Source organism: Kryptolebias marmoratus, linkage group LG3, assembly GCF_001649575.2.
Source record: "Kryptolebias marmoratus isolate JLee-2015 linkage group LG3, ASM164957v2, whole genome shotgun sequence".
Lineage (NCBI taxonomy): Eukaryota > Metazoa > Chordata > Actinopteri > Cyprinodontiformes > Rivulidae > Kryptolebias > Kryptolebias marmoratus.
The window spans coordinates 29,894,843-29,905,175 of record NC_051432.1 but is presented as its reverse complement, the minus strand read 5'-3'; the positions used below and the strand labels follow the sequence as shown (position 1 = coordinate 29,905,175).

General features: G+C 48.4%; 3 protein-coding genes across 8 annotated transcripts in view; 2 read left to right on the top strand and 1 right to left on the bottom strand.

Moving 5' to 3' along the window:
• The window catches only part of LOC108229061 (3-oxo-5-alpha-steroid 4-dehydrogenase 2-like), a 3,848-nt gene extending 572 nt beyond the window's left edge, over positions 1–3,276 (top strand). For 3 of the 4 annotated variants that reach the window (XM_037974581.1, XM_037974583.1, XM_037974580.1), the window contains 5 exons: positions 178–911; positions 1,974–2,137; positions 2,513–2,614; positions 2,694–2,844; positions 3,063–3,276. In XM_037974581.1, the coding sequence (XP_037830509.1) occupies positions 640–911; positions 1,974–2,137; positions 2,513–2,614; positions 2,694–2,844; positions 3,063–3,129 (756 nt within the window). In that variant the 5' untranslated portion in view covers positions 178–639 and the 3' untranslated portion in view covers positions 3,130–3,276. Of the gene's footprint in view, positions 1–6; positions 912–1,973; positions 2,138–2,512; positions 2,615–2,693; positions 2,845–3,062 lie in introns of those variants that run through there. The other variant, XM_037974582.1, reaches the window with a different exon arrangement.
• Positions 3,277–3,673: 397 nt separating this feature from the next.
• dpy30 (dpy-30 histone methyltransferase complex regulatory subunit) lies at positions 3,674–6,123 on the top strand. 3 transcript variants are annotated; one of them, XM_025003394.2, is made up of 6 exons: positions 3,674–3,802; positions 4,923–4,963; positions 5,206–5,253; positions 5,325–5,467; positions 5,756–5,841; positions 5,956–6,123. In XM_025003394.2, exons 1-5 carry the CDS (start codon positions 3,793–3,795, stop codon positions 5,826–5,828), a joined length of 315 nt encoding a protein of 104 aa, XP_024859162.1. In that variant the 5' UTR covers positions 3,674–3,792; the 3' UTR covers positions 5,829–5,841; positions 5,956–6,123. The 3 variants fall into 3 exon arrangements, with proteins under 3 accessions (XP_024859162.1, XP_017260210.1, XP_024859163.1); XM_017404721.3 differs by lacking the exon at positions 5,956–6,123 and having other exon boundaries at positions 3,695–3,802; positions 5,756–5,925; XM_025003395.2 differs by lacking the exons at positions 3,674–3,802; positions 5,956–6,123 and adding an exon at positions 3,947–4,805 and having other exon boundaries at positions 5,756–5,925.
• A 1,259-nt stretch (positions 6,124–7,382) lies between these two features.
• The window catches only part of psen2 (presenilin 2), a 6,597-nt gene continuing 3,646 nt past the window's right edge, over positions 7,383–10,333 (bottom strand). The window contains exons 5-11 of the mRNA XM_037974956.1: positions 9,955–10,022; positions 9,564–9,784; positions 9,383–9,481; positions 9,112–9,171; positions 8,952–9,038; positions 8,751–8,866; positions 7,383–8,536 (exon numbers count right to left, since the gene is read on the bottom strand). Coding sequence (XP_037830884.1) covers positions 8,381–8,536; positions 8,751–8,866; positions 8,952–9,038; positions 9,112–9,171; positions 9,383–9,481; positions 9,564–9,784; positions 9,955–10,022 — 807 coding nt within the window. The 3' untranslated portion in view covers positions 7,383–8,380. The remainder of the gene's footprint in view (positions 8,537–8,750; positions 8,867–8,951; positions 9,039–9,111; positions 9,172–9,382; positions 9,482–9,563; positions 9,785–9,954; positions 10,023–10,333) is intronic.

The following is a 10,333-nucleotide window of genomic DNA, read 5'->3' as shown; positions in this document are numbered from 1 at the left end:
GTCCCTTTTTGCTCCGCAGATCATTCCACGATTCCTCTCACTGTATATATTCAGGACACTTGTAAATAAACTGCACTTACCTTCAGCTGTTGTCTCTGTGTCTGGTTTTGGTCTCGTTCATGGACAAATTACCTTGCGTTCTTGACATAACTAACCCACCTGTGTTTGTCCTGACAGGTAACTAACCCACCTGTGAGGTCCTGACAGGTAACTAACCCACCTGTGTTTGTCCTGACAGGTAACTAACCCACCTGTGTTGGTCTGAACAGGTTGACAGTCTGTCATCAGCAGAAAATGTTTTATAATTAATCTAAATGCCAGCAGAACCTGAGATCATTCTGAAGGTTCTGAGTTCTTCATGTTCCGTCCAGCAGCTGAAGTTAATTTAAAACTTTTACTTGACTTCAGACGGAGACAGACACAGCCTGGAACCGGGCCGACCTGTTAGAACCGGGCTGAACTGTTAGTCATTTTACCATCAAACTGACTGAAAATTAACCAGCTGTTAAAGCTGAACTATAACTGAACTGGACCGGGCTGTACTGGACCGGACTGTACTGGACCGGCCTCTGGCCTCTGCTCCTGAGCCTCCGTCGGTTCTCCTCTGTTCGCGTTCAGCAGGTCAGTCCGGTTCGGGGGATGGAGTGCCGGGTCAGCACCATTGCCTGGGGGAGCTGGCTGCTGATCCTGGGGGGGGTGGCCTACTTGCTGCAGCAGAACCGGACCTGCGCTCAGTACGGCCGGTACAGCCCGGCCCGGAGCCGCTGCTGCCCGGCCCGACCCGGCTGGTTCCTGCAGGAGGTTCCGGCCCTCCTGGTGCCTCTGCTGCTGCTGCTTCTGGACTCTGGGACCGGGACCGGGACTGGGAGGATGCTGCTGCTCATCACCTTCATGCTGCACTACTTCTACAGGTCCAGTCAGAACCGAACCTCTCGTTCTTAGCCATATTAGAACATTAGGTTTGAATTAGAACTGATGCTTTTTATTTAACTCATCTTCTTCCACAAACACTGAAGTCTGACTTAAATAAACCAAAGAGTGAAAACTTTTCATCCAAGTTTATGTAGTGATGGAAGGACAAGACTAATTATTCCACTTTTATCAACATTAATGACTAATTAATGAACATTAATGACTAATTAATGAACATTAATGACTAATTAATGAACATTAAAGACTAATTAATGAACATTAATGTCAGGATTTGGGTGTTTTGAGTTTCTTTTGTGTTTAGTTTTTTAGTGTTTTCGTGTTCCTGTAGTTGTTTTATTCCTGGTTAACTCTGAGTTAAGTTCTTGTTTGTTGGGGTTCATGTTTCTCTTGTGTTCCTACAGCTTTATTTTGAATCTTGTGATCTATGTTTGTTTCGTCCTTTTCCTGTTGTGTAGTCTGCTCCCTGTCCCCCCTGTGTTCCTGTCATTGTCCACCTGTCCTCAGCTCAGAATCTTTGAATTTCTTGGATATATCAGACTTTTCTACAGTTCTACATTCTAGTAGTGATGAGTACATGAAGCTTAGTGGGGCGGGTCTCAGGTGAACCAGAGTCAGGTCAGCACCTGTGTTTTTTAAGGTGCAGCTTCTTTATGGTGCCATACACAGAAGAGGCTTAGAGCTTCCACTTGAGGAAAACCTGTGTATTGATGAACAAATGCTGCCTTTTTGTGGAACTTTGTCTGTCAAACAATACCAAAAAACACGAGGAAGCTGTGATGAAGGCTTGGCAACAGACCACTTATCACGGCCTCTACCTGTGTTGGTGTTGGCAGCAGTGGGACAAAAAGCAGGCCCAGTTTTTAAAGGTGTCAGTCTGTACCGCACAGAATTCAGTCAAAAAAGTGAACCCTGAGATGATCACACATGCTTTTCACCTGGCTGTGGTCAGTAGTTGGTTAGAGTATAGGCTGGATGCCAAAAGGGCCAATGTGGGTGGAGCCTAACAAGCAAGCAGGAAGTAACTTCAGTTTGTTCTTTAGGAGTCTCATCTATTCCTGTTTGACCCGAGGACAACCGATCCCTCTGAAGATCATCTTCTTCTCCTTCATCTTCTGCTCGCTCAACGGCTTCCTGCAGGGACACAACCTGCTGCACTGCGCCCGCTTCGAGAACACCTGGCTGAGCCACGCCCGCATCACAGCAGGTGAGTCACACCTGGCTGAGCCACGCCCGCATCACAGCAGGTGAGTCACACCTGGCTAAGCCATGCCCACATCACAGCAGGTGAGTCACACCTGGCTAAACCACGCCCACATCAATACAGAACACCTGATCCTGGACCACCTGGTTGACCAGTAACTAAAAGCTAAAAATATAAGGAGTTGAAGTAGATTTCTAAAACTCATCACGATTTTTTCAAATATTTTAAAAGTTTAATTAAGAAAGATGTAAATAAAGTAAAATAATTCAAAGAGTAAAAGAGATCCAAAACCCAAATATCATACCTGTAGCGTCCAAACTGAGACAGAACTTCAGTCGGGATCTTTGACGTTTGATTGGATATTTTAATTCTTTGAAGGTTCTCTCCTGTTTTTCGTCGGTCTTACCATCAACATCCACAGCGACCACATTCTGCGGACCCTGAGGAAACCCGGAGAACTAGTCTACAGTATCCCTCACGGTACGGCCAGTCCAGATCCAGAACTCACTCGTACCCACCTGTGGTCCTTCAGTCATGTGACCTCCAGCTGACCTTTCAGGTGGGATGTTTGAGTTTGTTTCTGGTGCCAACTTCCTGGGAGAGATCACCGAGTGGTGCGGTTACGCTGTCGCAGTGTGGTCTTTACCGGCCTTCGCCTTCGCTTTCTTCACCGTCTGCTCCATCGGACCCAGAGCCTACCACCACCACAGGTACCAACACAGTCCAGTCCACCACCACAGGTACCAACACAGTCCAGTCCACCACCACAGGTACCAACACAGTCCAGAACCACAGGTACCAACACAGTCCAGTCTTCGTTGTTACTCTGAGTTATACCTTCATCAGGTCACAGAGGCACAGAACCTGTAGAACTTTGTTTCTGGCCTTGTTTGTCTCAGATTAAGGTTCGGTTCTTTGTGTTTTGCAGAGATTACCAGCAGAGGTTTCAGGATTATCCTCGCTCCAGGAAGGCTCTGATTCCCTTCATCTTCTGAGGATGAAAAGTCCGATTGGATCTTCTGTTCAGAAAACCCTGATGAGAACGGTTCTGAACCTCCTCAAACATTTGGGTTTTATTGTTAAAAATGATTCAAGATTTTATAATATAATTACTTTACCTAATAAAAAAAAATTATTCTATATTTTCTGTCATGATTGTATTTAATTTCATCATCATCCAAATATTTTGCATTTAATATCAAGTGAAAATTATTATATACAAATATATTAAATGTATTTAGTCCCAGACAAACATCCCATAATAAAAGTCACTCTTTTATTTGCAGACTAATAAAGTAATCCTTTTTTTCATGGTGCTGATTTGAATGGTTTACATAGTTTAAACATGTAATTTAAAATGTTTTAGAACTTCGTAAGTAAAATTAATTAAAAGATTAAGAAATAATTAAAGCTATTTAATGAAACATAAAGATTTTGTATTTTTCTATTTACTTTCAAGATAAAAAATATTGCACGGTTTATCGAAAACCTTTTGAAAAAATATTTTGTTTTGGAATAAATAAAATATTTACCGTTCTGCTTTTATTTTGAAGTTCAGCTTCTCAGAGCGGAAACGTAGGGTGGATGTGACGTCTGTACGTAGTGTCAGAAGAGAATTGACGTAAGTTGGATTTCTTGCGTACAAATCCATAACAAACATGGCGGACGGTGAGTTCATTGTTTCCGTTGATCTCTTCTTTTGTGGTTTTTGGTGCAGTTTAGTTTCCGTGGCGCGTGTTTCCGGTTCGATTGGACGGTTTTACGTCCAGCTGAAGGTTCGGGAGTAGTTTCTTCTCGTTAGTGTTGAACGGACCGGAAGCGGCGCGGGAACGGGATGCTAAGCTAATTTACCGCCGTTAGGACAGAAAACAGTTGGATCCCGGTCCGGTCCGGTCCGGTCCGGATCAGCTCACGATGGTTCAGTTTACAGTTTAGTACCTGCTAGTTTTTCTTCGGCGCCATTTTAAAGCTGATAAACTTCAGAACCGCTGAGTTCATTTATTCATTCATTCATTCGTTCATTTCTGACTAAACGTGGCCTAAAAACTAATCAGTTCATGAAGTGTTGAAACAAACACGTTCGGGTTCCGGCCGGATGTGGGTCCAGTTACTGATAGGACGTCTACATCAAAGTCTGCGAAGGTTCTGGTCCCAAAGTTCTGTCAGAACCTTGGAGCCAGAACAGCTGAAACCAGAAGTTTACAGACACCAAATAAAAACAAAGCCTGAGAACACCATTCTGACTGTGAAACACGGGGGTGGCAGCATCATGGTGTGGGGTTGTTTGGCTGCAGGAGGGACCGGTGCACTTCACAGAATAGACGGCATCACGAGGAAAGAACATTATGTGGAAATACTGAAGGAAAGGATAAAGTTCTTCTTCTGCTGCTGAAAAGAAACATCTGAAAGCTGCGAGGGCGAGCGGTTCTGAGGGGAAGTGGAGCGGCGCCGAGCGGTTCTGGGGGGGAAGCAGAGCGGCGCCGAGCGGTTCTGGGGGGAAGCGTAGCGGCGCCGAGCTGCTGAGTTCTGTTAACCTCCAGACGTTTTAGTAAATGAAGGAGAAAATCTGTTAGAAGCTTCAAACATAAATCAGAAACTTTAAAAACTGCATATTTGACAGCTATGATGGCTTTAATGAACTGAAACTGATCCAGAGTTCTGATGGCTGACGGTCAGTGAACGCATCATGGGCAGGTTCTGAGACCAACAGGACCTGCAGAGATGTTCTGTTGGAGTCTGCAGACGCACAAGAATCAAACTCCTACTGACAAACAAATCTGTGTTTCAGATCACACAGACGCAGATCAGTCCATGGAGGGACACACACCTGTGAGTCACACACACACAAACACACCCACCTGTGAGTCACACACACACACACACACACACACACACACACACACCCCTGTGAGTCACACACACACACACACACACACACACACACACACACCCCTGTGAGTCACACACACACACACACACACACACCCCCACCTGTCAGTCTCACACACACACACACACACAGTTAATGAGCCGGGTCATCAGAACCTCAGTGAACCTCAATCCTCCTGCAGGTCTCTGAAAACCCTCACGCGGAGTTCGGATTGACGGAGAACATCCAGGTAAAACACACACACACACACTGGAGCTCCCTGTGGGCGGAGTCAGACTCCCAGCATGCTTTGCTCCTCAGAGGACAGTGGACAATGAGAAGACGAGCGCCGAGAAGCTGTCCAAGCAGAAGGTGGACCTGCAGGCGCTGCCGACCCGGGCCTACCTGGACCAGACCGTGGTACCGATCCTGCTGCAGGGCCTGTCGGTGCTCGCCAAGGAGAGGTGGGTCCTCAGACCTGGTACCGGGTCCCGGTTCCGTTCTGTGACCCAGTACCAGGTCCTCAGACCTGGTACCAGGTCACGGTTCAGTTCTGTGACCCGGTCATGTTTGTTGTTTAAAAAAGGGTTAAAATCAGATTTTTCTCCTTCAAACACAGAAAGAGCTGTTTGTTTGTTTGTAAACATTCAGAGGAAAAGATTTCATATTTAAAGCCTCTTCTTCTTCTTCTTCTCTGGTTGTGTTAATTTAAAGCCTCTCTTCTTCTTCTCTGGTTGTTTTCGTCTCCTCAGGCCTCCGAACCCCATCGAGTATCTGGCGGCGTTCCTGCTGAAAAACAAATCTCAGTTCGAGGAGAGAAATTAAAGTTTGTGAAAATGTACCCTGATATTTTTTTGTCTCCCGTGTGTCTTTATGAACTTTTTTAAAATGTAGAATAAAACGATGTTGATGATAAACCCGAGCTTCTTCTTCTTCTTCTTTGAACCTGAAGGAGCGTCGGAGCTCTGCGCCGCCCTCTGCTGCTTCCTGCTGGAAGCGCCTGGAGTCCCAGAAAGAAGAAAGAACTCTTTGTTTTACTAAAACCTTTTTAGGATCTGAGAGAAAATGTTGATTTTAGTCTGAATATTCTCTGAAAATTAAGTTATTTGGTTTCATTGAAACAATGTTTGAGGAAAATAAAGATTGAAATGTTTTAAAGTTAGAAACATTAAAGCTGTTTAATTTGATATTTTACAAAGTATAAGATTTAAACTGGGCGTTCTTTGGTTTGACTAATCCTAAGTGGTTCTGGTTCTGTGGAGCATCAGGGAACCAATCAGAGTCCAGAACCTGTTTCTGACATAAAAACTGCGTCTGAATCCGTCCTCAGGAGGCTTAACACAGCTGTAGGGCTGGGAGGCCTGTTGGACCTGAGGATGATGTAATCAGAACATACACCTGAGGTCAGGGGGCGGAGCTACGTTCAATGTTTAGGTAACCACGGAAACGCATCAATGAAAACATTAACAGTATTAACGGTTGCTTTGTTAACAAACAGACTAAGAAGAAACTGAGTCAACATGTCTTTACTGGCCTTCATGGAGTCTCTCAGGCCCCTCCTCTCAGGGCCCTCCTCTCAGGGGCCCTCCTCTCAGGGGCCCTCCTCTCAGGGGCCCTCCTCTCAGGGCCCTCCTCTCAGGCCCCTCCTCTCAGGGGCCCTCCTCTCAGGGCCCTCCTCTCAGGGCCCTCCTCTCAGGCCCCTCCTCTCAGGGGCCCTCCTGTCAGGGCCCTCCTCTCAGGGGCCCTCCTCTCAGGGACCCTCCTCTCAGGGACCCTCCTCTCAGGGCCCTCCTCTCAGGGGCCCTCCTCTCAGGGGCCCTCCTCTCAGGGCCCTCCTCTCAGGCCCCTCCTCTCAGGGGCCCTCCTCTCAGGGCCCTCCTCTCAGGGCCCTCCTCTCAGGCCCCTCCTCTCAGGGGCCCTCCTCTCAGGCCCCTCCTCTCAGGCCCCTCCTCTCAGGGGCCCTCCTCTCAGGGCCCTCCTCTCAGGGCCCTCCTCTCAGGCCCCTCCTCTCAGGCCCCTCCTCTCAGGGGTCCTCCTCTCAGGGCCCTCCTCTCAGGGCCCTCCTCTCAGGGCCCTCCTTCTCAGGCCTTCTGGTGGCCCAGGGGCCCAAAGCAGGAGCAGGCAGGCGGCGGGCGATATGCATTTTTTCTCAGTGATGTTCTGGATCATCCTGAACTGAGACTCTGCTGCTCACCATCTCAGAAGCGGAGAAGCGTCAGGAACCTTGAAGCTGCAGAACAGCAGAAGTTCTGATGGAAACCTGCAGCTGGACTTTCTCCACCTCTGGCTTCCAGGAATTCCAGAAGTTCCTGAACTTTAAGGAAAACTGGAGAAAACATTTTAAGGAAATCTTACAAACAAGACGTAAGGAGTTTAGTGTAACAGAGCTGGGGCTTTTATTTTAAAAAATGTTTTTCAGAGCAACATTTCTGTTTCCTGTTGATGCTTTAACCCTAATCTGATCCCAAAGCTGCACGTCCGACAGGAACCGACCTGCTTCACCGGCAGGTACAGGAAGCTTTCCAGAATAAAGGATGTGAGCAGCCTGACGGCGTATGGAGGCCCACAAAGGCCAACATTAAACAGATGAAATTAGTTCACTTACACATAAAAAACATCATCAAACTTCACTAACTTTATAAGTTTTTTACAATTATTTCACAATAAAATTTCCTATTTTGACTGAATGGCACACACAGCTTCAGTGAGACTTTTATTTTGTTACGTCATCATTTTTCCGTTTTCATGGCTCAAAACAAACTGTTAATAATTTAATATCTGATTCTCTGACAACAACTGACTTCAGCTCCCAGGATGCATCATTCTGTTTCCGTCCAATCACAGAGCTGAAAGCAAAGTCCTTCCTCCGGGGATTGTGGGTAATGTAGTTGTTAGAATCAGAGCTCCCTGCTGCGATGGAGAACCTGTGAGAACCTGAGAGAACCTCAGGGAACTCAGCTCAGGTATGAACCCGTAGCTCCGCCCACTTTGTTTTAATATTGTCCCCTTTGGGCTTCCGTACTTCAGCTCCTGAATGACTGAGAGGAGCTGGTCTCAGGTCAGTCGACCTCAGACTACAGACGTTTAGGGGGCGTGTCTGCCTTGAGTGACAGCAGCATCAGCCAATCACAATGAGCTCCTCCTCTTCTTCTCAGAATGAATAAATGTTTCTGCGAGCTCCGAATCATCAGAAAGAGACAAAAACTATAAAGACAAAAAGATTATTAAACACCTGAGCAGAGACAACCAGGTAACTTCCTGTGACTACTACATCACTTCCTGTGGTTCCGAGACCTGGACAGGAAGAAGTCTTTGTGCATCAACAGACTTCAGCATCAGGATAACGAGGAGGCAGGTAAGGTGGGCGGGGCTAGGTCTCAGATGTAGAACTGGTGATTGGCCAGGTTGTCCATGAAGGGCTGAACCAGGAAGTCGGTGGAGAAGTAGAAGATGAGGCCGAAGGTGATGGAAATGGGCAGCGCCGGCAGAGCCTTCTTAAAGATGGCCAAGAGCAGCAGAGTCAGGCACAGACCCTGAGACGGGACACGGACAGGTACAGGTGAGGGACACGGACAGGTGAGGGACATGGACAGGTACAGGTGAGGGACACGGACAGGTACAGGTGAGAGACACGGACAGGTGAGGGACAGGTACAGGTGAGGGACACGGACAGGTACAGGTGAGGGACACGGACAGGTGAGGGACAGGTGAGTCTTTCTCACCTGTCCCTCACACAGCAGAACTTACGATCAGGATGGCGACGAAGCAGGCGATGGTGGTGTTCCAGTCTCCGCCCGTCGCCGCAGCTTTTCCGACCAGGACGCTGTAGAAGATGAAGTCCCCGAGGCCGAGCTTCACCCCGCCTGCAGGCGCACAACACACACACGTCACACACACACACACACACCACACCTGATGACCTCTGACCCCTGCAGCCACTGAACTCACGCTCCTCCTCCAGCTCGTCCTCTGAAACGGCCCTCGGCTGCTGACTCCGAGGCTCCGCCCTCCTGTCATTTTGCTCCGCCTCCTCATCTGAAACAGAAATGTGTTGTTAGGTTAAACGAACAGACAGGAAGTGAGGACAAGAGCCGGTGTGACGTTGCACCTGTCTCAGAGCGCTGGGCGTCCGTCGAGCTCGCCATCCCCACCGTCCACATCATGGCAGCTGCTCGCAGACAAAACAAGAGGCGGCGTTAGTTTGAGGCTCCGCCTCCATTGCTTTGATTGATCTGGTTCAAGTCCTCATCCGTTGTTTTACAAGTTCTCTGAACTCTGAAGTCCAGGACGTGCTGCCTTTAATGTCATCACGTAAAGATTCCACTGTTCATTTAAGATGGCGTCCTGTCTGAGGTGTGTGTTAACGCCGGAGGACTCACAGGAGTAGATGAGGGCGGGGAAGATGGGCTCGTTACGCTCCTGAGCCGTTTCCACCAACATCCTGAGCGGTCCTTTGGGACTGAGAACGGCCACCAGGTCTGTAACAACACAGAGCAAGGCATGATGGGAAGTCAGACCACAGAAATCGTTACATCTGGAACCCTGCTGGAGCCTCCTGACCGTAGATGGAGATGGCTCCCAGGATGACCCAGGCCGACCACTCAGGGAGGTACTTGATGAAGACGAGGGCCATGAGGGCGCTGATGAGGATCAGGTAGGCCTGCTGCAGCTGCAGGGGCCCCTTCCAGTGGATGCAAATCATCCCGACGGCCCCAAAGTTCCAGATGATCATCGCCACTGTCGGGTAGTCCACCGCCACGTTGTAAGTCTTAAACACCTCACTGACGGGACACAGAGAAAAACTCCCATAATGCACCTGGACCAGCGCTGCAACCTGTGTTCTGGGTCAACTAGAACAGCTGCAGATTGCTGTTCTTAGACTGATTTAGCTTCCTTCACCACCCGATCCCCTTCAAACTCTGTGATGTATCCTCAGGAGAGCAGGACTCACCCCAGATACATGAAGCTGAACCAGAAGAGCAGCATGAGGGAGGACAGGATGAGCCAGCCGTGGATGAACTAAACGACAAAAACAACAACAGTCAGAAAAGAGAACAAACGTCCTGCCTGCATCTCTGCTCCAGGAGGAGGAGTCTAAACGGGAGGAGGAGGGGTCTGAACGGAAGGAGTCTGAACTGGAGGAGGAGTCTGAACGGGAGGAGGAGTCTAAACGGGAGGAGGAGTCTGAATGGGAGGAGGAGGAGTCTAAACGGAAGGAGGAGAAGTCTGAACTGGAGGAGGAGTCTGAACGGGAGGAGGAAGAGTCTAAACGGGAGGAGGAGGGGTCTGAACAGGAGGAGTCTGAACTGGAGGAGGAGGGGTCTAAACGG

Bases quoted from the DNA above. Each gene is read 5' to 3' on its own strand.
- dpy30 (XM_025003394.2), top strand. The intron at 5,254-5,324 runs GTAAAACACACA...TTTGCTCCTCAG, and splicing joins GATTGACGGAGAACATCCAG to AGGACAGTGGACAATGAGAA. The intron at 5,468-5,755 runs GTGGGTCCTCAG...TCGTCTCCTCAG, and splicing joins TCGGTGCTCGCCAAGGAGAG to GCCTCCGAACCCCATCGAGT.